The 27,554-nt window shown below is 40.6% G+C and overlaps 1 protein-coding gene across 3 annotated transcripts in view; it reads right to left on the bottom strand.

The window, feature by feature from the left end:
- Positions 1-23,596, bottom strand: part of LOC137297246 (LHFPL tetraspan subfamily member 2a protein-like) — a 112,962-nt gene extending 89,366 nt beyond the window's left edge. The window contains exons 1-2 of one of the 3 annotated variants that reach the window (XM_067829270.1): positions 23,509-23,596; positions 11,456-12,874 (exon numbers count right to left, since the gene is read on the bottom strand). In XM_067829270.1, the coding sequence (XP_067685371.1) occupies positions 11,456-11,819 (364 nt within the window). In that variant the 5' untranslated portion in view covers positions 11,820-12,874; positions 23,509-23,596. Of the gene's footprint in view, positions 1-11,455; positions 12,875-15,798; positions 16,054-23,366; positions 23,438-23,508 lie in introns of those variants that run through there. The other 2 variants (XM_067829277.1, XM_067829262.1) reach the window with 2 other exon arrangements.
- Positions 23,597-27,554: the final 3,958 nt, after the last annotated feature.

Below are 27,554 nucleotides of genomic sequence, written 5' to 3'. Positions count from 1 at the left end.
CAGCCGGTCATCATGACCTTGGTCGCTGCCTTTGTCCTTGGACCTGGCAAGGTCAAAGTAGGTCACGTGGTACATACAGTGTACGCCATTTCTTAATAGGCTTATTACTATCTAAGAAAATCTAAAAAAATCAATTTCCCTTCCCACTGAACACGAAAAGAGCGTTGTGAAAAGCAAGAATATAAATTATATTAAACGGCCCTAACACACGTTAATTTGTTTAAACTTGCACTCGGCAACTTATCGTCTTTACCACGGCAGGTAATACGCGTTTAGCTGTCATTCTACACCAAGCAAATCAACTTTTGTTGCAGTGTAGTTTAGTGGTGAGCATGATGATAACGATAATAAAACAGGTCTGTTTTGTCGTACATTACATCATGTTCTTCGTCAGAACCAACTGTTTTCGCGAAGCGCTGGAATCGGCTCATCTGCTTCAGGTTTGTTTTACCTGACGTTAACTGATCGTGAAAATATGAATATGTTTATTAATTTGTTTTTACCTTGGCAGGGTAATGAAATAACCTGGATAAAAAGGAGAATTACCAAGCAAGTGAATATGCCACATAAATCTGAAAACAATTTAACATGTAACCCATACGGAAATACGTTCTACTGGAAAGGCAATATCAAATAATTTTTCTTGTTTCTTATCACTATTTACCCGTGAAGGTCCGGGATAGAATAGGTCTTCAGCAACCCATACATGCCATGAAATGCGACCCGGCTTGTCTAACGGGATCAGGTGGTCAGGCTCGCTGACTTAGTTGATCGGTTCCCAATTGCGCAGATCAATGCTCATTCCGTTGATCACTGGATTGTCTGGTCCAGTGACTATTTACAGACCGCCGCCATATAGCTGGAATATTGTTGAGTGCGTTGAAAACTAAACTCACTCACTCACTCTTCTCATTTGTTGAAAAAGTAGGGTTGATTTTATTTTTATGTTTCAACATTGTTTTTTTTTTTATTTCCTATACAATGTTGGAATGACGGAAGGGGCCAGCTTTCAACACGCAAATTTACCAGTGCAAAAATATTTTTTAAAGTAGGGTGGGGTCAAATTATACGGACGGACAGAAAAGAGAGACAACAAATTGTTATTATGTGGCGTATGTATGAAAGAAGGTTGTGGTATCTATGTTTGATGGTGGCTCTAATGAAACAAACATGAAACAGGTATTTGATGGTTGTGTTAGGGAGTTTCAGTTATTCTTGTTTCGATGACTGAATTTCCAAACTTTTACATTTTCGGACCAAATCCAGTTTTCAAACGTATAAGTCATGACATGATCCACTCACAGAGCGGTCCGTTAAAATCCGAGTTGAAAACTACTAGTATTTGTTATCATAAATACCTTGGACCCGTGAAGATCCGAGACAGAAATGGCCTTCAGCAACCCATGCTTGTCGTAAGAGGCGACAAACGGGATCGGGGGGTCAGGATCACTGACTTGGGTGACACGTGTCATGCTCATGTCGTCAGTCACTGGATTGTCTGGTCCATACTCCATTATGTTCGATCCGCCGCCATATAGCTGGAATCTTGCTGAGTGCGGCGTTAGGCCAGCCAAACATTCACAGAGCGTGTTTTTTAAAGTACGTTTAAAAATGTCACAGTGAGCGATATTTTATAATCTAACGTCGGATACAATTGCAGAAGGATACGAAGTGAGAAACGGACATGGTCACAGAAATATTGATTATTTTTAATGGAACAATGCCGGATGTGTGTTTACTAGTAGAGAGTATATGAGTAATGCCTCTTGTAGGAGCATTTTGCTCAGGAATAATGAAGGGGCCGAATTTCCACGCACGTGTACCTTCTTCATCAAAATAACCTATAAAAGCATCTATTCGGTATATGCATCTAGGATGTTAGGAGGCATTAAATGGAAGCACACATAAATGTTGCATGATTGCGTCAAATGAATACCTGTTGGAACTGGAATGGTAATCGTTACCATGGTTACAGACAAGAATTTATAGACTTTGGAATATGATGTAGCGGAAGATGATATGAGTGAGTTTAGGTTTACGCCGCTTTCAGCAATATTCCAGCATCATCACGACGGGACACGAAAAATGAGCTTCATATATTTTATCCATGAGGGAAATCGAACTCGGGTCTTCGGCATGACGAACGAACCCTTTAACCACAAGCTACTCCACCACCCCAAAAGAAGTTATGAACAATGATGGGAATCTTTTTCTCGAGTGGTATTAAATTAGCGTAATTGATTATGACACCAATTAGCGAAGATTATGGCTATTATGTTAATAGAATGTTCGTGGCAAAAAACTATAATTATACCTCGGTGTCATGACATGACATTATCAGTAATGGGCGCATAATGTCATGTGTTGGTTCAGACAACAGGAAGGCTGCTGCTGCACATTAAAGAGGCACCATATGCTGTGGTGCAGGTCTTTCCCAACAGGCATCCGTATATGGTTTTGTAGTCCGCACACATGTTGCAGTATGTTGTCATCTCAGTGTGTTTCGAACTTAGAGGGATCTTCATTAATATTTATACTTCACTCGTACTAGGAGTAAAATAAGTAACATTGATATCTGTTTCTTAGTTCGACATAACCGAACATCGTTCTATCCAGAGTTCGGAATTTGGTTTGACAATATAACGTTTACGATTCCCTTGATCGACACAGCGAGTGTTGTTAAATTCACAGTTCACAATTGGCATTGAACAACTTGACAACCACTCCCAGGTTCGACATAAGCCATTGATGTATTTAAAGTTCGTTATTCACACCGACTATGACGCTCATTGAAACTATTTTAGTTAAAATCCATTTTCGTTAAAACCATACTAGAGTTCAACTCTATATTGTGAACTTATGGTGGAATGCTTTAAACCACTTTGTAAGCACAAGACTACCACCACTGTCCAACATTGCCAACAGTCTGTCATATTTGTTCCAACCGATTACGGGTTGTCTCAAAAAAAACACTATAATAAATTTATTTTAAATTTTGTATAATTCGTCGATCTTTTCTAACGGTATCGTTTTCAGAACATACAATCTTGTATATTTCACGATAACAGTCTAAGTCCTGATATGATGGGAAAAACTCTCAACAAACCGTACCACTTGACACATACCAGCTCCCGTCAAATACATTTACCGTTACCCTAAACTGTTCAAATGGCCCGGTAAATGGAAACGCCATATCAAAATGGCCAATAACTGTCAAGGTAAGCTTGCAGTTTTAACTTTTTACATTATTCGGTTCTTAGAGGTTATTGTGGTGTTACGGGCAGGGAAATGACACGGTGTTAGCTGGAGCTATTTCTAGGATAATATTAGCCGAGAAATAACTAATACGACAGCCCCTTCCTGTCGGAGGAACCATATTGAAAACTGGGCCAGTTAAATGATGGCCGTTCATAGGGCTAAATGGGTTCGGGAAAGGGAAACGTGCCTATCTGCTATTAATCTCTCCGTGTCTTTGGACAGCCATTTTGTCTTTGGTCGTTATTTTCGTGGGGAGTTTGGAATGAAGGAATAAATGCATGTGATGAGCCATTAGTAAGTGATTTTGTATTGTTTCGCGGAAAGTAAAACGGTTTTGGTCCATTTTTTCTTTAAAACAATGTGTGTTTAAATGAGTTTAAGTGATAAAAAGCTTTTTGATGGCCGTTTTATATAGTTTCTGTGGCAGACCGAAAAGGACAAATGTGTCGCTGCGGTTGCCAGGGACACGGTAAATTTGGAAATATAAACTGTTATTTATAACCTAGAGGTGTTATCATTTTTTAAGCCCGTAGTGATTTAATTTAGTACCCTACATTAGTTCATGTGCATTTTTATTCAGATCGTGCCAGATTTGAGTCAGCTCTTACGCAGCTGGTGTTGGGGTTCAGTCAACAGGTGTTAGCTCTTGCTCAGATCTTAGTCCGCTAAGTCAGTTTTCACTTAGACGTGAGCTCTTAGCTGGCTTTTACTAAGAGGTGTCTACTCCTTGTCAGCTAAATCAGCTTTTACTAAGACCACGTCATCTCTTAGCCAGCTTCTACTTAGACCACGTCAGCCCTTAGCTTTTACTTAGACATCGTCAGCTCCTAGTCAGCTAAGTCAGCTTTTGCTTAGACCATGTCTGCTCCTAGTCAGCTAAGTCAGCTTTTGCTTAGACCAGTCAAGCTCTTTGTCAGCTCTTAGTCAGCTAAGTCTGCTGCTAGTCAGTTCTTAGCCAGCTTCTAATTAGACCACGTCAGATCTTAGTTAGCATTTACTTAGACCTCGTCTGCTACCTCGTTTTCTTAGACCACGTCAAATCAGCTAAGTCAAGTCAGCTAAGTCAGCTTTTACTTACACCAGTCAACTTTTACTCATCACGTATTTAGACCACGTCAAATCTTAGTCAGCTAAGTCAGCTTTTACTTACACCAGTCAACTCTTACTCATCACGTATTTAGACCACGTCAAATCTTAGTCAGCTAAGTCAGCTTTTACTTACACCAGTCAACTCTTACTCATCACGTATTTAGACCACGTCAAATCTTAGTCAGCTAAGTCAGCTTTTACTTACACCAGTCAACTCTTACTCATCACGTATTTAGACCACGTCAAATCTTAGTCAGCTAAATCTGCTACTCCAAGCTCATGCTTAGATCATGGCAACTCCCGCCAACTCTTCCTAACAACACAATGTCAATTTCTGTCAGCCTTTACTCAGATCATGTCAACTCTTAGTTGGGAGGGTTGGGGTAGTCTAGTAGCACGTCACGCCGACATGAATACAATGTGTGAAGCCCATTCTGGTTTATCAGCCGTGATAGTTCCGGAATATATCTAAAAACGGCGTACTCACTCACCTAGTCAGATATACTGTAGATTTTTGTGCAGTTTTTAAACTAAACATGTCATCTGCAGCCAGCTCATGGAACTATTTCTCATCCTGTGTTACTTCTGGGCGCTTTGTCAGTTTGAGAAGCTCTTCTTCATGTACTATAAGCTCTTAGTGTCTCTTCTTCATGTACTATAAGCTCTTAGTGTCTCTTCTTCATGTACTATAAGCTCTTAGTGTCTCTTCTTCATGTACTATAAGCTCTTAGTGTCTCTTCTTCATGTACTATAAGCTCTTAGTGTCTCTTCTTCATGTACTATAAGCTCTTAGTGTCTCTTCTTCATGTACTATAAGCTCTTAGTGTCTCTTCTTCATGTACTATAAGCTCTTAGTGTCTCTTCTTCATGTACTATAAGCTCTTAGTGTCTCTTCTTCATGTACTATAAGCTCTTAGTGTCTCTTCTTCATGTACTATAAGCTCTTAGTGTCTCTTCTTCATGTACTATAAGCTCATAGCCAGTGTTTCTTCTTCATGTGCTGTAAACTCTTAGACAGTGTATCTTCTTCATGTGCTGTAAACTCTTAGACAGTGTATCTTCTTCATGTGCTGTAAACTCTTAGACAGTGTATCTTCTTCATGTGCTGTAAACTCTTAGACAGTGTATCTTCTTCATGTGCTGTAAACTCTTAGACAGTGTATCTTCTTCACATTATGTAAGCTCTAAAATAGCTGGCGCCAGCTTTCATTTTGGCACAGCATATCCATCTCATTCAAGAAATTATTTAGCTGGTTGATGCCATCTTTTAGACAGTTCCTATTATTTCGTGGTCAGCTCAGGCCAGCAGTTAGATGCACACCTCCATGGGTAACAACATACCCCTGACACCTTACTAAGATGTCGTTGGTTGTCACTGTCGCTGGTCAGTCTGTACATACTAAAAACACAACCACACTGGGGCGTAAAACAATCCTCACTCACTCACTCACTCACTCACTCACACACACACTCGCTCACACAAGAACAAATACTACGCGATGCATGTCTCCCTTTTGTTATATTCCCAAAAATCCTAGATTTCCACACGTGCAATCCACCCGTGAAGGTCCGGATGAGAATTGATCTTCAGTAATCCATGCTTGTCGTAAGAGGCAACGAACAGGATCGGGTGGTCAGGCTCGCTGGCTTGGTCGATACATGGTAATAATGATGACATCTTATCTCAATTGCGTAGATTGATGCTCATGATGCTAATCACTGGATTGTCTGGTCCAGACTCAATTATTCACAGACAGCTATAATATTGTTGTGTGCGGCATAAAACAAAACTCAATCACTTACGTACAGATTGTTCATTTTGTTATCATAACAGGAAATCACGCCAAACTGCAAGATAAGATTCAATGAATAAATTTATCATTAAGCTTTAATGGATTCTTGGCACAAACTGCCTCCACAATAAGTGGAAAATAATTACAGCATGGTGTCAAAAAAAAGTTCAATAATGATCTGTGATCTCGATTTATATATCTGTGAATAACCCATTCCAGATACCAAATGCAGCTGTACCTGCCAATATGGCGCATCTTACACTCATTATTGACGAAAACGCTTTCAAAGTAAACACCTCACAGTCAGCTATATGATTTTTCCATCACACAGCGCGAGTCTATTCAGTGTAGGTCATAAAATATCAACGCGGAAATGAAGCGGAACAAGGAACGAGCTATTTCCCGTCTATTATAAACTCCCATTGTTAAGTTAATCAAATGTGTCCCAAACTGACTTGCATCCTTCACAACAGATGGCGATGATGTTGACGGGAGTGTTATAACTCGTTGTTGCTGTATTTAATACACCGGCGCCATTAATTGTGAGGTATGCAGGATGTTACATATTCATGGGACATGCTACACAGTGTTAGAGGGACTGGATTGTTTATGCAACATGTGTTTTCTCCTGACACATTGAGGTTATTGTGTTAGCGTTCCTGCTCGATATAACTGATGCTTCGTAGTTATTGATATTATGTCGAGGTTGGATCTGATACATGTGTTTTCCTTTGCGAAGACGTGGCGGTGTAGTGTAGGTTGCTATGTTTGTGTAACCAGGCAGTGGTGTGTGTATATCTAAGTGTATCTACATATAACAATAGACATAACATCAGGGGTGAGGGAGAGACGGAGAAAGCCAAGGAAGAATAGAACCGGTTGTGTAACGTTAAAGAGGAACAGAGGAAAGAGGAAAGGTGGAGAAGATATGCAAAGGTTAAAAGAGAAAGAGAGAAAGGGAAAGGGAAAGCGAGAGGGAATCTAAGAGTGAGGAAGGAAAGATGGAAAGAGAAAGGTAAATATAGAGAAAGAAAGAGTACCAAAGGAGAATGAGAGAGAGAGAAAGAAAAGGAATTATTATATGAAAGTGTGAAAGCGTAAGAATTGAGAATAAAGGGTGGGAAAGAGTGAGAGAGCTAGATAGAGGACAAGAGAGTGTGAGGGAGAGAGAGAGTAGGGATGAAGGAGTAAGAGAGGGGTGGAAGAAAGGAGAATGTAGAAGAAAGTAACAACGACCCCGAGTCAGTAAAAGAGTGAAAGAGGAATGGAAGTTACTGATGACTTAATTGGAATGAAATGACTTAAGGAACACTACCAGGGAGCATAATCATGAAAAACGGACAAAGGAGTCATAGTAGGATGTTTAGAAAGTGAGTATGCATGGAGATAAGTTGTTTGAACGAAGAGTGATTGACTTTAGTTTAACGTCGCTTTTAGCAATATTTCACAAAGGGACAACGTCAGAGATGGTCTTCACACATTGTATCAATGTGGAAAATCGAACCCGAGTCTTGATGAGCGTGATGAGCGAATGCTTTAAACCACTAGGCTACACAATCGCTCCGTGAAATGGAGAATGATATACAGTTATACTTGTATAGTTGATACAATGTTAGTTTGGGAAGAAACGTGGATAAACACGCCACCAAAGAGAAAACAGTGTTGTCTCGTACATATACACCTTCAACATGCATAACTCAACGCATGGAAAAATGAAAGTGAGTCAAATGTATTTCCATAGAGGCAACATACCATGTATGTCTATCCTGTACAGCAGCATGTACTATGAAGCACATGTGCAGACGTGATCATGTCATCATATTGTCATCATTCGTTTCCAGTACTATGGCATTCTTTGGACACTGGCCCTTAGCATCTGAACCCGTGAAGATCCTGATTAGGATTGATCTTCAGTAACCAGTGTTTATCTTAAGTCGGATAGGGTTTTCAGGCTTGCTGACTTTGTTGACATATATCATCGCGTCCCAAATGCGTAGATCGATGCTCATGAGGTTGATCACTGGATTGTCTTGTACTCTTTACAGATCTACGCTATATACATGGAAAATTGCTGAGAACGGCGTAAACTAACAGACTTACTGACTAAGTCACACACTTAGCATCTGATAGAAAGAAGGAGATATAGGACAACCTATTAGGTTCACACGTACCCATGGAGGAATGGAACCCGGTCTGACAGGGACGCTTCGAACGAACGTTCAATTCGTACAATGTGCGAAACTCATTTCTGATGTCCTCCATCGTAATTTTGTGGATGTTCTTAAATCGATGCAAAGCAAAACTCACTCACTGTTAAATAGATCACCTTCGATAAACCATTTCTTTATTTTACGTTTTCTCACCATCCATCCTGGGACCACATTTCCGGCAATGTCGATATTTAAAATGAAAGTAGATTAATTAGATAATCGAAAATCGCGAACTGCTTGATACAAAATAAGTCAAATTATGGTCTAGAGTGCTTTGTGTTTTTAACTTTGTATATTGAATTACAGAGCTTGTGAGGATTAAGACTTCCAGGAGTGTATCTACATGTTCTTTCTATTTTCTTTTCTGAAACAGTTTATTTTCAGCAAATTCCTTCGTTGGATGTCAGATTCTCGGCGCCGTTTCCAATAAAAGATCATTTGCGAGAAGTAAGATGGAATTATCCTTATAAAATGTGGCATTAATTCCAAAGAATTACATTAGTTGGATCAAAGATCCTTTGGTCTACAGGCTACCACGTTTCTATGGCTGTGCGGAATTGGTGTTCATCATTATCGAAAATGGCGCCGGACTTTTGACGTTTATAGAAACTGATGATTTAAGTACAGTTCAGACATACGTCCGTCGGTATTTGATTTAGATGATGAATAAATCTGATCGCTTGACATACCTTCCGAAATAATTCGTTTTATTTTGTCAGAGCGTACTGAGCGTACTTTGTTTATGAGACACGTGAAACGTTCAGATGTGACGTCGCGTGACGTTACGTCAGGAATGATATCATATTGTGTATGCAAATAGCTGTGTGGGGAGAATACAATACCGCATTGTTCACATGGAAAGTGGGGTCTCTTTTCACATCAAAGCTTGTTTTTGGTGAATAACACTGTTACCATGCCACTTTTACTGCCACGATGGGATGTCAGTTATTTTGTAATATATATACAGCTTGATGTGCACGGAGAGCTATTAGTAATTTCGATTTCAGAAAGTTTACAAACTTGGTGACAGCCATGAGTGAGTGAGCTTCATAGGACACTTTCAGCAATATTCCAGGATGATTCCAGCAATATGACGGCAAGGGACACCGGAAATGGATCTTCACACATGGCACCCATGAGGAGAATCGACCCGGGTCTTCGGCATGACGAGCAAACGTTTTAACCATTAGGCTACGGCCTCACCCCTTCTAAGCCATGGACTCATGTTTAGTCCTGACAATCGAACCAAAAGAAGATTCGAACACAGAATCATAGTTATGAATAGTTATAATTGCGGTGCCGAAGACGAGGGCCAGCCTGACCATTGAATGGTCCAGCGCATCCAGCGCATCCTGGAAGTGGACACTCTTCGGTTTCTGGCACGACAAAGGGACGCGACTCTTCACAGCGAAATGCCTTGCCTCCGTAAACCTGAACCTTCCTCAACCTGAACAGGAAAACCTGTAATGCTGTTGAATAACAGACCACTGACCTCTAGGTCCCTAGAAAACATGATATTTTACTTTAGACACAATAACAAAACAAGCATGTTGAAAAAAGCCGTTCTATAAATACCAACTGGGATAAGGGGAGTCTGCTGGGGCAAAAACTTGTTTGTGATGCAAAGATGCATGAAAGCTTTGCACCGACTACCCAATTAACCAGGACGCGAACCATCTCCCTTCCTCGACGAGACACGGAACACATGCTCACTGTATGTATTTATAACGCTGATAGTTTGCGCACGCCAGAGGAAAATCCATTCAGCATCGATTTGCCATTGACTCTTGAACCTGAGCCTGTACATGTACAACAGAGCATATGTGTTTTGTGTATGGATCCAACAGAACAGCAGAGTTAGAAAATGCCATTCATTATTGATTTTGAAAATAATCGGTTGGTATGATCAGTTACATGCACTGTTAAACATGTGAGAAATGTTGACCTATATAATGTTGATTCGATGCATACGGTGCCGTCGTCTCGTGAATATGGAGGTAGTGCTGTGTGTTTTTTAATAGAGCAGACCTTATGAATCCGACAACCCTGTCATACATATTATTTCGATGTCTTATGCCACAGGTTTAACGGTATATCACCAAGACTATTTTCTATTTTCTTATGCGATGATTATACAAAGAAGCAACTGTAGTACAAACCCTGTCAATCCGGTAAACCTGTTATCTGAGCATTTACTTGGCTTTTATGTAGGTTTACATTATATTGATTTTAATGCATACGCTGGAGAACCTTTAACGCAATGCATATTGTGTTAAAGTATAAACCCAGTACAAACCCAGTCAATCCGGCAAAACTGTTATCCGGACGGTTACAGAGATGTCTTATAGGGTTAACGGTACACTGTATCGTGTACATAGTTCGGGGACTCGTTCATCTGAGAGGATTCACCCTTTTCACTGTGAATTTCAACAAAACTGAATATCCATGGAATCTGTGGTACGTGAGATTAAATCACCACGCGGTTAAAACAGAACCAGAGCAATCTAGCTAGATTCCTTGTAAGGATTAACGTTTGCTTTACGTTACCGTTTCGGCTCAACGTCATTTCACAAACGTAAACGATACGTAGAGGCGTAACCCAGTATCCCAGTGTAACTGGCACCAATGACGTTTACACCAATGTATATAAAACGTGATGCGTGCTGATATCAGTATACCAGGGCAGAAACGTCGTTGTCAAATGTAACCAAGACGTTTTTGTTGGAACACACGAAACACGTAGATTTTAAAAGGCAGATGCACCAGCATACCCAGGTTCAGATTTCAAGGTCAAGGTTAAGGTTAAACCTAAAGACACACTCGTTACACAGAAACATGGCATACAAATGTCACACAGACGAAGGCAAGATGTCGAGGTCAAGGTCAGGTCCAGGTCAGGTTAAGGTTAAAGTACCTGATTGGCATGGCCACACAGAAGAAATATATATTACATAATTCACCGAAAGCCCATGTCAAGGTAAGACTTTAAAGCAAAGGTCAAGGTCAAAAGTAACATATTTATCTGTATAGCACATCAAATGTGCATGTGCACAGTGTTGTATTCGAGGTGAGATAGAAAGTGGAGTGAACGTAATTCGCACTTACCCGCAATGGCCTGCATGTACCCTGAGACGAGCGCCACTCTCCTCGTATTCTCCTTCACCATACTTGTATTACACAACGCTAAGAAGGCCGAGAGACACATGAGGACACACCCAGTTCCGTATAACACACAAGCAGCCTGCCACGCCCCCGACGGAATGTTGCCGAGGTGGTAGTAGCCACCGTAGGCGGTGCACACGTCCCGGTCGTTCTCGTACCGCGAGTCCATGAAACAGTGCGTAACCATCCCAAAGGAGTGACTGAAGTCGAGATGCATGATCCAAAAGGGCTGCAGGAAGGTGAAGGTGCAAGCTCCCGCCACCAACACCGACAACACAGTCCACAAAACTAGAATAGGCGACACCATCGTTGTCAAGGTCGTACTTAACAACGTCTTGCTACAGAGGTGAGAGAATGCGAGTCTCAAGACACCGGTGTACCAATCCGAACAGATTCTACGGAACAATGCCGTAAAAACCACTGCTTCTGTTGCTGAGTTTACCAAACTTGTGGCACCGGATCAAGTGAGGAATGAATATAACAATGCTCTCTACAACTTTGAGAGATATAAAAGCTGCGCTAGTTTCAGAACAAAATTTCTTTGGTATTTAATAAGGCACTTGAGTACAGCTCCATGATGTTTAACTCCAGACTAGAACGTCGCTTAAAAATATCTTATCGATAATAAAATAGCGTTTCGTGTTCCATGAAAAGCTACCATTATCTAATGGCGGAACGAGCAATATTTACATATGTTCCCAAATAACATTAACACATCCTGCAGATAACACAGAGTAAAAGTGAACATCCGTCTCGTGTTATGTACAGATGCAAAACCTTCTGATAATCTTTAATGCCGACATTCCTTGAAGACGCAAATGAAGCGCTTCTTTGAGAGAGAGTACACTTGAACGAGTACTATGGTGCAGCTCATTCGATAACTGGTTTGATCATGGAATCTACATAACCACACAATATAAACCATTTATGCTTAAAGATCATAAATATTTAACTCCACTTTCGGCAAGGCACCAAGTCCGTTAACAGATCCTTTTAAATAAACATGATATACTCTGCTGTGATCTCGTGTCATTGGAGCGTATATCATTTTGAATATACCCAAAAATGATATCAAGGAATCATTTTATCCGTATTCCAAGACTCCTAGGAAATGAGAGCCAGCCAGGCTGAAACGAAGCTCTAGGATTCTGGACGGTGTTATAGAAAACTGCACAAATCAACAGATCACCTCGAAACACGAACCTCCCATGTAATCCAGTAGAACATTAGATCCACTCCTGGCACTCTAAGCACTCATGCACTCCCTGACCAGATTTAATCCCTCCTCCCAGCTTGTACTTGTTGTGAACGCCATGAAGATCCCAACTTCCTCTTTCATTTAGCTGCCAGTTTGTGGCGAACCTGTGGAATAAACACGATAATCACATGTTGTGGTTAGCCAGGATAAGCATAGCGTATACACAAAGGAATGTCGAGGGAAGGCAGATCCGGAAGTACAATCTCAATTTGGATATAATTCCATAATTTGTAATTACCACTGACGTGAACTCAGGGCTTAACAACGAAACCGGATCCTGAAATGAAAACGAAGATGTAACGAAATACCTATCCGATATCAACGTCAGTCAATATGGCGCAGTTTTACTTGTAAAACAGTGGTTTCGTATGTTGAATAAATAATAAATATTGAATGAGTAAAAAATATTGTACAAAATGAGAAAAATATAGTAAAGTTTGGTGTAAGCAACTATATTAGGAATTGATATAACATGATTTACCCGAGGATTCAGTTATTTTGTTACAATCGTTGACATTGGATGTAAAGGTTAAATAGGATACGTCACCGCATTTAATGTAATCAACTGATGATTTATTAATTAAGGGTATTGCATTCAAAGTTAACGGACTGACATATATATCCAGCAAACGTTTTGGTGTTTGACGCTAAGACTGTCAGTGATTGTTGTAAGGTAATAGTGAGTGAGTGAGTTTACATTTACCCCGTTTTTCGCAATATTCCACTAATATCACAGCGGAGAACCTATGAAATCGACTTCGCACTCTGTACCCATATTGGGAATCGAACCCGGATCTTCAGCGTGACGAGGGAACGCTATACCCACTAGGCTACCCCATCGCCCCAATCCCCCATCCCCCTTCAAGGTAACAGATGCGTTAAACGGATGTGTGCAGTAAGATCTGATTCAAACAATACGGAGGAAACGTGTACCAATGATATCACTTCGTAGTGCCGCGTTACACCCTCTAAATACGTAAGGATTATAAGTTCATATCACCGTGCGTTCGAAAAGATTCGGCATGAACACATTTCCCGGTTTTACGTCCTTTATGCACAATCGGGAGTTCGAATCCCACATTTTTCTCATTTATGGTTTAGGTTTACCCACACCATTGCAGAACCTTAAAGTTTCACATAAGACGTCATTACTAAGGGTTTTCCTCCCACATCAACCAGACCCGCCGTGACATATCCTGAACACTGTCCATCATGGGCGATGGGTTACCAAGCCGTTAAAGAGCTCGCTGTCACAACCAAGACCCAGGTTCGATTATCAAGATTAGCACAATATATGAAGTCAATTTTTGGTGTTCCCCGCCGGGGTTCGATCCCTGGCCGCGTCATGCCAAAAGACGTTACAATATGGTTCTTAAAATTGTTGGTCCCTGCCTGGTGCTCGGCATTAATGGGTACAAAAAGGACTGGTCGGCTATAATGTGTCTGAGTGGGTATTAATTTTTAACTGCGTCATGGTATCTCAGTGAGCTAGCACTATAAAACCAGTTTAAGTCTGGGCCAGTACAAGCAGACAAACGCATGTACGTCGTCACATGAGCGAAATCTTCTGAAGTATCACGTTGAACTTATTTCACCTCACCATATAGTGCGTGCGTCAGTAAATACGGCGCACGCCACTACGTCAACCAATCGTACGTCACCTTTACTAACCCTATCCGTAGACACAACCTTATACCTCGTCACAAACAAGGCTGTACACTTTAAAGGTCAAGCTAGAAACATTAACGACATATATACATACATATAACGCCACAGATTTATACGACTTCTTGAAATAACCCGAAGGCATATTTTACTGAGCACACAAGCTAATTTAACTCGACAGACTCGATAGCGTTAATATGAAGAACCTGACATCTCTGATTTCCAGCGCCTACTTCCGAATGCCAAGGAGCGTTTCGGAGCGACTAATACCATTGTAAAGTCTGAGAAATGAACAACTGTGATGGATGTGAAATCGTTGTCTTTCTACAGTTTCAAACTAAAACGAAACGGACAGACATAAGCGCAACAGCATTAAATGCACACGAGTCAATCTCATATAGCGAAAGCAAGAAATCACCTCTGCAGAATAGTGAATGAGTGAGTTTAGCTTTAAGCCGCACACAGCAAAACTCCAGGTATATGGCGGCGGTCTGTATACATTCGAGTTTGGACAGGCAACCCAGTGATCAACAGCATGAGCATCGGTCTAGGCAATGGGGAATAAATAAGTCCTTAAATAAGTCTTAGAGTGGTTGAGCAGTTTTAAGCCACACTCAACAATATTCCAGCTATATCGCGGCCGTCTGCAAATGTTCGAGTTTGCACCAGATAATCAAGTGATCAACAGCATGAGCATCGATCTACGAAGTTGGGAAACGATGACATGCGTCAACGACGCCAGCAAGCCTGAACAACCGATCTCATTAGTCGCCTCTTACGACAAGCATGGGTTAGTCAAGATCAATATTCTAGCCAGGACCTTCACGGCTACTTGTACGGAATACACGAATGACATAAGTATGTATGTAATACGGCAGATATTAAGTTCGTGTGGATGAAGAATTTTCAAATATTACGATTCAAAATATCCTTATGACGATACCAATATTCTTTGATATTAATCCGAGGATGCTTTTACAAGCGTTGAATAAATCACTAGCTCCACACAGAACGTATTTAATCCATCAATACATACCTAAAACTCACTTGAAAAAAGTAAAGGAAATTCCAATTTCAAATGAGATAACACATTTAACTAAAATGTACGCACATGGCTGAAATGCGATCTGATAATTATACTGAAAGGCAATCTAAATCGAATCTATTAAAACAACATTTTGATAAAGTTATTGACACGGAACACCCACAGGGAAGATTCCTTAATCCCGTATTAAATTTCCATTAGCTTTGAACTCCGGCTATATCTAGATCGTCAGCTAATCAGAAGCCTGTGTAGTGGATATTCGACATAAATCACTCCACATCAGAACCTTTTCGAACACAAAATCGATATCCGTGGTACCTGTAGTTGTATCAAAACCGGTACCAAAACGTCAGCTACTTCAACGCCGATTCCACGCACTGAAACCTCTCCAACTTCTCGAACGGTAAACAGTAGAAAAGTCTCTCAGGACGATGACATCAAAGATGTTCTCTCCTTGAACAATTGGCTTCTATGACAATCGTATGTGCAGGTTCATCTACTGACTGTACACGAGTGTTCTGCCCTAGGCTGAGGTAGGACCATCTGTCCTCGTTGTCCCGCAGCCGCAGTGGTGGTGCCAGATGTTGCGATGTAGGTGTCGTGCCGGTATCATTACCGCGGTTATGCTGCCAGGATCCATGTATATACCAGGGTTATTGATTAAAGGTTTGTCGCCCATGGAAGACTAAACCCTACTTTGTGCGTGTCTTCATTGCTTGTATTGACTGTCGGGTTAATGAAATCATATTGCACGTGCATCATAAGTGACTGTAAGCGTTAATCTCTTACCATCCAAGCTTTTCCAGATCAGACTGAGTGAGCATTGTTTTGCGCCGCTTTGGGCAATATTGTAACGGCGGTGGCATAACAAACTGTCTGGCAATGTAAACAGTTGGAAATTCGAGTCCGGGTCTTCGGATCGAAGTGTCAACCACTGGCCTACCATGCCACACGAGTAACTTGTATGACTGAGCGGCATCATTTGTGTGGATTGTTGGTCATGCTATCAATCACTAGTTTACTTATCCCAGATGCAAATATGCAAGCAATCACTTGTTTACAATACTTTAAACGGACATGCTGCATCTTGCAAGTCAAAGAATATCTTTACGCAGTCATAAGTAACATAGAAATGTACAATTACACACTCAAATACGTTGGAAAATACTTTATAACAGTAATCTCCGGTTATAGCGAACTCGGACTACTAATTCTGGTTGGTTATCACCGAAATGTCTTTGTATCACACTGTCCTTAATTGATGTTTGAAACAAAATGTCAACAACAAAGTCCGGTTATAGCGAACTCGGACAACTGATTTTAATTCGTTATAAACGAATTGCTTTTGTATCGTGCTTTTGTATGTTAAATCGACATATCCACAACAAACTGCCTTTATAACCAACCCGGACTACTAATTTTAGTTCCTTATAGCCGTAGTTTGTACATAAATAAAGTCGGATACAAAACAGTTCGATACATGGGTGTATTCGGTATAAGCGTGCTCGACATAAACGTAGCTTGAATACGCTTCTCCGCAATCCTTTCGTTTATAAGTGACAATGGAAACATGGGCTTGTATGTGATGGGGCGGTATGGTTGCATGTTTGCAGTTCTGATAGTCCTCGCTCAGTCAGGAGAACAAATTTCCCCGTTAATGGAACATGTCACTCTCTTTGTGAAACATCGCTCTCAGAATCTTGGAAACTGGGGCAATTTGCTTCTCTGAATAAGTAATTCCGCTTTATTCCTTGGAGTCATTTCAACACCGTTTACTGGTGTTTAGGACGTCAAATTACAGTAAACACCTCAACCGCACAATTAGTTGATCTGGAAATGGTCCTGATTTAATCATTGAAATTCCTATGAGATGATTGTGAAAGAAGACCGTGTTTGGTCTGAATTTTACTACAGAGTGGGGACGGCAGGGTAGCCCAGTGGTTAAAGCGTTGACTCGTCGCGCCGAAGACCTTGGACTGGGTTTTCGAAGTTATTCATAGAGCTAAGGGAGTCGTAAGTTAATGTTAATGTATGGCACTTACGGCAGTCTTAGCCCCAAGAGAGCTTCGAAAATCTAGGCCCGAATTCCCACGTAGGTACAATGTGTAAAGCCCATTTCTGGTGCCAATCGCCGTGATGTTACTGGAATATTCAGTCAGTCAGTCAAAAATACTAATGCAAAGAGTACGTATTTTGTCCTTTTGAAACTGTTTTGTTTGCTTACTTGCACTAATTTGAAATCTTAGTTCACATTATATTAATAAAATGTAAAGTGTGGTAATTGTTTGGATGTAATTATATTTACAAAGTTCGCTATCCTAATCGTAATATCAGTACGTACAGTATCAAGAGGGTCAGAAAATCAGCGATTTTGCAGCTGTTGCGTGTACGATTACTTAGCGACATAGTGTTTGTTTGTTTGTTGTGTAACGATGCACTTAAGAAGGTATAAACTTAAATGTTAAATATCCGATTAAAAAGAAGTTAAAACTTAAAAGGCGGTAATTCAAAGTAAACAAGAAACCTCGTAAATTAAAACCATCCCTGACCCTCTCAATAAACGCGTGTCGAAGTGAGCACTATAAACGCACTTCTTTAAGTTGATGTTCAAAATGAACAAGCGATACTGCCATGTAAAATGTACAGGAACACCCTAACTCCTAACCCACATGTACATGGTTCTTAACAGTTTATTAAACGCCCCCTACATCCCTTTCCATCGAAATAAGGAGACGAGGGGGCCATTAAAAAGCGATTAAAATCTCATTCGGCATCAAGCTCCACACAGATGCATTAATGCCTTTTAAAATTAACGTCTTCAACTGTGACTGTATCACCTCTGCACCTTCCTGTTTTTATAGATGTAATGTGGTCCATTTCGTGAAATTCGTGTCGGACCGTTAACCGTATCCCTGCTCCGATACTTACACACACGCATTGTGGAGAGCTTATAATGCAGTTTAAACTGGTGTACGCACGCAGCACGTTCTTTTTGTTTTGTTGTTGTTTAACGTCGAACATAATATTCTAGGTGAATGGCATCGGCGTGCATGTTATCATGTCTGGATCAGTCCAGTGACTGATGTGATGAGTATCTATTCCCGCCAGGACAAATTCAATATGTACGCAAATTATCTTTTCCCCAAACAAAAAAAATACAAAGAAACTGCAAGGCATACTCAAAGCCACATTGTACTCAACGAGTTAAATTCACGAAACAAGAAAAGCTCAAAGAAGTTAGAGATAACTTCGAGATTTAACTACATGTCCATCGTAACATCACCACCTCACTGGAACTTCGTCAGATGGTTACAACGCTCAGTCAAAGAAAGAGTGAGTGAGTTTACCACTAATGGTCTTTACGCATTGTAGAGAATCGGCGTGACGAACGAAAGTTCTAACCTCTAAGTTAACCCGCCGCCTCCCTCTGGAAGAGGACACTACAACACTCCAACATGCAGAAAGAATTGGTCCCTTCTGCAATACTGACAAAAAAAGATGAAGAACACTTTCTGTTGAACTGGCACGTCTACATCTGATCGGAGATAGGAACTGATCCCATGGCACGTGACGCAGGGCTGTCACTTGAAATACTTCACAATCCATCAACATCTTAAAAACATATCACCTATCTCATCAAAAAAATATTGCTGAGTGCGACGTTAAACAACAATCAATCAGCCAATCAGTCAATGTTCGCAATGAATCGACGTCGAACAGCTAAACTATTTAGCGTCCTTAACGACCATCATAAGCTCTTTGGAATCTATTCTTTAAAAAAAAAGATAGTTCTCATTACGCGTAACACAACATTCAATCAGCCGCACCCATTAATCTCTTGCAAGGCAACGTTTCCTTATCAGCATTTCTGGTATGGTCTTCTTAAAAACATTACGTGGATTTGCTCACTCCAAGTCAACCCATATTTCACCATGTTTGTTCCCACGTGAACACTTAGTTTTAACATTTCAACACCAGCTATCAATTTCAAACACTACATCAACGGCCTCTCACACACCCCGCCTACTTCACCGACAACATCGGCATGATCTACTCGCGTCTTCGTTCAACGGGTCATCGTTCGTTTCTACTGGACGCCATAACCCGGATGTTATCCAAAGTTATTGGTAAAGTGATATTCTTGTCATACCTTTGTATATTGATACTCTCTCTTGTCATACATTCGTATACGTATATATTCTCTGGTCATACCTTGGTATACCGATACTCTCACCTGTCACACTTTGGTATACCGATACTCTGTTGTCATAAATTGGTATTCGGACTCTCTCTCTTGTCATACATTGGCATACGAATGCTATTTATCGTCATACCCGGTATACTGATAATCTCTACTGTCATATCTTGGTATACTGATACTCTCCCTTGTCATACCTTTCTCACATGGAAACTATTTATCGTCATACCTTGGTATACTGATACTCCCCCTTGTCATACCATTCGCACATGGAAACTATTTATCGTCATACCTTGGTATACTGAAACTCTCTATTGTCATTTCTTGTCACACAGATGCCATTTATCGTAATATACGTTGGAATACTGATTCTCTTTATTAATACTACTGCTAGTCTGTTGTCCTACACTGGCACACGAGTAGTACTTATCGTCATACCATGGTATATGAATACTCTCTGTTGCCATGCCTCGACACCGTTGTAGTACCATACGTTGGCATGCTGACAGTCTATCTTGTCGTACCTTGGTACACGGGTACTATTTCGTGTCATACCTTGGTGTGTTGATACTCTCTCTTGCCATACCTTGGCACACAGAAACTATTAATCGTCATATCTTGGTACACAGAAACTATTTATCGTCATACCTTGGTACACAGAAAGTATATCGTCATACCTTGGTTTACTGATACTCCCTACCTTCGTATCTTAAATGGAATATGGATGCTATTATAATAGATAGTTATACAAGTTACACCTCGGTATGTGGAAATTCCTTATTGCCGCACACTGATCTATGAATACCTTCTCCTGTCATACTTCGGTATATAAACACTATTTAGTCTGGCCATACCTAATATATGGATACCCTGACAGCTCCTTCTTTTGCATGTCGATCCTTTCTATTGTCATACCTTGGTGCACTTTTGGTATGTACAGTTGTCTCCTACAACAGAGCACAGGGTTGATCCATTCACCACGTCAGTATCCTATGGCAGAACCCACAGGCTTCTCTTGATTATGACCTCTGTACCATACACGTACTCGAAGTTTGTTTTCAGGACGTATTTCATGACTACAGCCTGCGTCTGAAAAACATCTAAAAACACTCATGAAGAGTCGAGTGAGGATTGATCTTAAGTAACCCATACTTGTGGAAAGAGGCGACTAAGGGGATCGGATGGTCAGACTCGTTTACTTGGTTGACACGTCATCGTTTCCCGACTGCGTAGATCGATGCTACTGCTGTTGATCACTGGATTATCTGCTGCAAATTCGTACATTTTCACACGGCCGCGATATAGCTGGAATATGCGGCGTAAAACTAAACTCACCCGCTCTAAGACTTATTTAACGTGTACATCCTGCGTGGGTATGAGCTTTTCCTCCGAAAACGCCCTACGCGCAGAGGTGTCACTGAGGTACTGTTCAAGGCTCGTTATACCGATCTCTCAATTACCATCAATAACAATTCTTGAACAAGGCTTGGTCTCACTAACGTCAGAGTTACACGGTCTTGCACCAATGTTACTGATACTAAGTACTCGCATTCATCTTCTTAACTATGCCCAGCTTGTTACACTTAGAGAGCTGTAACGACCTAGTGATTAAAGCGTTCGCTCCTCATAGCGGAATGAGAAAAGGTTGTGGTTCAAGCAACGGAACGGTCCCTCAGTATGGGTGAACTTACTGAACTCCTCTCCATGCACCATCGATTTGTACAGCTGAACCGTGTCTAGATATCTATCAAAGTGCACTCGTCCGTTTTAACAAATGTCATGCTTAAAGGATCATAAGGAAGACAAAATGTACTTTTGAATAATGTAGAAACTGCCATGTCAGGTATACTCATTTCCGGAATAAAACGGCTCGGTTTCTGGGATTGTAGAAATAACAGTACCCGTGTTAATCGGTTTCGAGAATAACGGGGTCCAGTAGAAATGATTTATGTAATGACGAGGACCGTATTACGCAGTCTTGAATAACGCGGCTCATATTACGGTGTTTCTGGAATAAGTGGATCGCAGTACAAAGTCTTTCGTATAGCAGGGTCCGCATTAGGAGATTCCTGGAATTACAGGGTCCAAAGTTCATATCAATTGGTATCATTATTGGTATAACGCAACAGGTAAATGACTGATTCGATTGGTGTACGGTTGCTGATATAGCGTGCAACATTTCCAACGAAGCCTACAACCACTTAAAATTTTCTGTGATACATGCAACGTAAGCAGAATACACAGTCTCCAAGGCTTTCTTCCATCTTCCATCCAGGTAAAGGTATGGAAAGAATAAGTAAAGACACCCCAGTCCCCGATTCCAACAAGACGATTAGAAATAACACAAAATAAACACCTAGGTAAAGTGGTCATGCTATCCACCTCTGGTTTTCGTGTTTTATATCGATTTTAATATACCAACGCAAAATGACAGTTACTGCGTTGAACGGCATAAAATAACATTCTCCCACTGAAAGGTACCCCTGTCCTGCGTTCATTATTCATCCCTTCCAACTGATCCAAATCAGGAGACCCACTTATTCCCAGTATCCAGCTCCCGACATAGGTCATCAATTTCAACCGCTACATACATGCATGTTATGCCTCAGTGTTGGGCTCCCTGACATTAACACCATTATTGACATCGGACGGCACCCATGCATCACCAACGGGGACATGTTTACCACAGTATTTACCATCAACACAACCAAGTAATCATCGACGACCGCCAAGGAGAAAGACCTCGACTTGACTATCCAATACCTCCTAAACGGCCATAACCCGAGAAGCTATTTTCCAGCTCACTACCTCAGTCTTACCATACAGCGCTGTCTAATTAATTGATGCGGAAGATATTGACACTATATCAGATCACAACGCAAAGGAGGTCCCAAGTAATTGGGAAGAAATAATTGCAAGTTTGAGGGAAGGCACAATTTGCAACGTCTTCCCCTAAATCTATTGGCCTTGTTAATGAAAGGTTTTTCTCGTACAAAAAAAAGCAACGACACATTTCCGCCCAGACTGAAGACCAAGTTCCAGCCTGGCATAGTCTTGGAGAAAGCTTGGTTGATATTTGATTAGCAACGCAGTCAAGTAACGGGTGATGCTACAAGTCCTGTGTTTATAGCCGAACTGGAAGATAGCTTGACAACTTGACAGTAAGGAAAAAAGAATATTTTTCGTCCATTAATCCGACTTGCCGGAACCTAGACTGATCAGAGCTTCAACACGTACCGGCCTCACCATAAAAACCTTGCATTCATTTTCTCATTCTTGATGCTTGGTCGTCTGTTAATAACAAAGCAGTAAGAATTCTTATATGCCAGTCCCACTTGAGATAAACCTTTTGACATTTTCGACATTAACGGAAGTGTCAGCGGGTTACAGCGATTTTTTTTATTACCAAATAATCAGAAAACCTGCTTATTACCTTGACATTGGACAAAGCTTGAAATTAGGAAGGCACATGCGAAGATAAAAGACACCTTTTGAAAAAAGTCCTTCGTTTCTCGTTCAAGAGTAGTGTGATATGTGAAACTGTGTATTTATACTATGGTGAAAATGTTATAATTGATTTGAATACTATCATGAATAACTACACATATTTCAGAGAAATACTCAACATTGCAACGTCTCTAACAACGCTGAAATTATTTTCACTGCACACCTAAGATAATTAACTTACCTTTTGGAAGATCTAAAATAAATTATCACGTTTTAATCGATCACACGTGATGTAGATAATGGTGACGTTCAATATACCTGTGAATACCCACAATTCCATCCGTTATCATTCACTTCCGGTTTCCGTCATTCAGACTACTCACGTGTGGGTTCTGTAGTTACAAGGCGGTCGATGTTCCCCATTACATTTCAAGTGTCGTCTTCAATTATCTTCACACTGCTTGTTTATTCAACATGTGGACGGTGGAAAAACAACAAAGCTTAATTTTCTCGCAACTTGTGTGCATCCACTTCACGCACTGGGCAAATAATACAAAAAGTGTCACTCTGATTCCGTTTTCAATGCAGTATAGATTTTGTCTTAACTTGCCACCACCAATCTGCCTCGTAACGCCGCAGCATAGGACTTGTAATCCCACTGAACAAGGAACCTTTAGCACCAGATTTCTTATACAATCCAAGAAATCAAATTCCCTGAACTTACTTTTGCCCCAAAAAAGCAACGCCGATTCCGTGAGTCAAAACTTTTTCAAACTTTAATCCGTTCCGAAGATATCCTTTTAAACTTTGAAATCCTCCTAAACATACAACTGCACAGACATCCAAACCGTGTTTAAAGAACAAATTCCTTGTGTTTAAGAACAAAACCCAAAAGTAAGTTATATTCCTTTAAACTAAAGCGTCCCGGCGGACACAATCAGGAACAGATCCTTCTTCACCGCGCTCCTAAGTTGTATAGTTGTATAGAACACTTGCACGAAACACAGTATAAATATCCTCCACGGAAAAAAGACACTTGCTTCTATTGTAAGAGTCAAACACTGTCAGTCCGTTATTACGAAACTGCAGGAATACTCTGACCGGCTAATATTGCTCTCTCTCCCCCTCATACAACAGTTGATGGGGGTAATATCCGTCCAGCCCCCCGAGGCTCCCTCTATCCGCACGAACGCCGAGGGTCGGCTAAGGAGCGCTGTCATGCGAGAGAGTGAGAGAGAGTGTGTATACTCTAGGCCTGTACAGAGGTCCATATGTCTGCCACTCTGTTCACGCTGAACAGCTCCGGTGCTGTTGGTATACATATAGAAATATGGACGGCAAAGAGGAAATATGGAAAGGGGACGCGAGACAGTAAAAGGGGGAGGAATATCTGGGAATTGTATGCAAAGTGAGTTTAACCACAATTTCTGACTTAAATATCTCACCTGCTTGAAAATGGTACAAGAACCTCTACCGACACGTCGCACCATAAAACAGTAAAGAAACTGTTATCAATAAAGTGTAATACTTTCTTACCATCTCTCCAAAATTAATTATCTCAGCGGCCAGCATGGTATATGTTAACACATCACCAATATATAGTTTTAACTCGTGATAGACATTTAACAGCATTTTCGTGATGGATTGGTGTAAAGATTGAATAATATGTTTGGAAGTGAAGACGACGCTTTAGCACGATGTCGATATTTCTAAAACTCCGTGACCTTTAGATCGCGGATTTAAAAGTCTTGTTGGTAATTCTACCTACTTAATTATCTGTTAACATTTCAAAGAGGTTCATCGCTGTCATCTGTAACATACGATCGCCTGCTAGTCACTTCAGTAACGAGCGGCCTTCCTGCCAGCTAGGCTTGATAGGTTGTGCATGGCGCTGTTAAAGAATGTACAACGGGAATTCAAAATGCTTAAATGCAGCTATGAGGGCATTTGAAGGAATCTCCGTGCTAATTCCAGATTGTTTTACAAATAAAGAAATGTCAAATGCAATCAAAACAAACAACTCCTTACCATTTTAAATCAGCCTCTGACTTTATTTTCACAAATCGATATAAAATTGAGATGATTAAGAAAAACATAATCAAACACAGCACAAGACTTCGACCTCAATCTATCACTATCCAATCTACACTGGGTATTTCTGAATCATGTCCCACATCTTGTATGGAGTTGATTAAATTTTCCTATACAGCTAGACAACTGATTGACTGGCGACCGTTACGTGACGTCAAACCGACAGATTAATGTTCTCCAGTTATTGTAGTGTATACGTCTACAAGATTTTATTCCATTTATTTCATTTGAATGTAAATCTGGTTCCAGTTACACATTTGTCAGAACGATTCGTGATGAATCATGTAAAACAAACGTAGTTTTAGAGTATATGTATTGATTGCCTTACTAATGGTCACTCGGGTTTAAGAGTAAATGAAGTAGGTCAATTCAACTGTACATTCTGGTTAGAGTCTATATGTACTGGTTGCGCCGATGGTTACTTGGGTTCGAGAGTATACATACTGTTGTCCGGACCACTGTCAAGCTATATCAGGAGCTTAGGCTGTAGGTTCTTCACCAACGGTCATTTTGGTTAGAGAGTATATGCACTCACGACTGTGACACTGGTATTAGTGGTCGAGAGTACCAGTTGGCATTGTGCTGAATGTAACTGAAATTGAACGGTTCCAAGACATGCACATCTGTACTGGTCACCAATCGAATGACAGATGTGGTCCCGTGTAATATATACGTTACATACGTTTACTACTGGCAAGACTGGTGACTTCTGTTTCAAGTAAACACATGATATTTCCCAAACTACTAATAATTACGGTCGAAAATTCATCAATGTCTTGTCTCGACAACTGGCATGTAAGGCGTTTAGCAAGCGAGTTGTTTGTCGTGCACGTCTCACGGGTTGCAAAGCTATTTATTTAGATAGTACTGAGGGCTTGCCCGACCTGTTCAGCAACAATTATGTGTAAGCCCGGGCCGGGCTTTGTCTTTATAACGGTAGCTTCTTCGCACCTCGCATGTGTATATATCTGTGCGCGTGTGCGTGCGCGCGTGCGCGCGTGCGCGAGTAATATATTCGTAATACATATAGCTATATAGACACACGCACACACATATTATATTTAGAAGGTGTCTGTCGTATCAGAATGGAATTAATGACAATATTTATAGAAATCAAAAGAAACTGAAGAAATATTCGAAACAAACAGTTTTCATAATAACCTTACCTGCGTCGTCGGCTGTTCGTTCACACGAGAGCAGGTATATCGCTTAATCTTTGAAAACAAGCCAAGGTAAACTAGGAGACCTTTTACCACACGATACATAGAGCTGGCTGCTAGCTTATGGCTATGTGTTCAACAGATGTTTACTCAAGCTTGTATCTCCCCGCATAAACACGTATGTGTTCGTTTATACTTACACCAATCTCCTCAATTATTACGCATTCTGCAGGGGAATGAAGTCTAAATATCGGGGACTGGTAAATATCATCTGTATAAATATTACGATTGTCCACATGTTTGAAACAATATGCTGCATTTGGTCTTATCGTTAAGAGGAGCGTCATCTTTAATCTCAAGAGTCATCACGGTGCTTTCGACTTACACAAACAGTCGTAAGGAAAACAGGATCATACGGTGATATCACTTTATTCATTTGAATACAAAGTTCATAAAGGAGAGGTTTGATTCAGAACGTCCTTTTATACGTATCTGTTTCTGGATCTCAGAGGTTTAGAGAGGTTCATTGTAGCAATAACTCCGGTTCATGAAAAAAAATGTCGTTGTGTGAATTGGCCTGTATCGGAGAGCATCAATTTTCTTTTGCGGTATAAACTTGATCCCAGGTGATGTCGATTTGCATCTGATCTACATTTCACTTTACTGTTCCTCTGGGCTATAAAGATGTGTTTTTAGATTGGTGGTTTACGACCCAGAGTCCATTCCAAGTCTTTTCTTGAGATTCACCTACGAAACATTAATATCGCCAGGGAACTGCTAGAGTTAATCTTGAATGTCAACTTCTTCTTATTCCTTAATCTTGAAACCGAGAAAGTTTCAATATTTGGTCAGTTTCAGTATATATTTCAATATCGAAGTACTCTGTATCCTTAAATACATTAAATTAATTAAATTAAATGTTCTCCAGCCGCCATGTCCAAGATCTCTCATTCCGCAGTCCTCTACACGTGACAGAACACTATGCGCGTGATTTGATTCAAAGTTAATTAATGGTTATGTTAGAATAACACCTAGTCTGTATATCTCAGTCACCGAACCGCCCTATTATTCCTTCTCTAAGCAATTTCTGTAATGTTGAAACTCTGGATGTAGCAAGTCTAGATCTTCCTCAGTCTCCCACCTCACCGGGTTTACTTTTCAGTTCAAAAGAAGTTATG

Source organism: Haliotis asinina, chromosome 1 (genome assembly GCF_037392515.1).
Source record: "Haliotis asinina isolate JCU_RB_2024 chromosome 1, JCU_Hal_asi_v2, whole genome shotgun sequence".
In the NCBI taxonomy this organism is placed as follows: Eukaryota; Metazoa; Mollusca; class Gastropoda; order Lepetellida; family Haliotidae; genus Haliotis; species Haliotis asinina.
The sequence above is the reverse complement of the archived record's forward strand: the minus strand, read 5'-3'. Positions and strand labels throughout refer to the sequence as shown.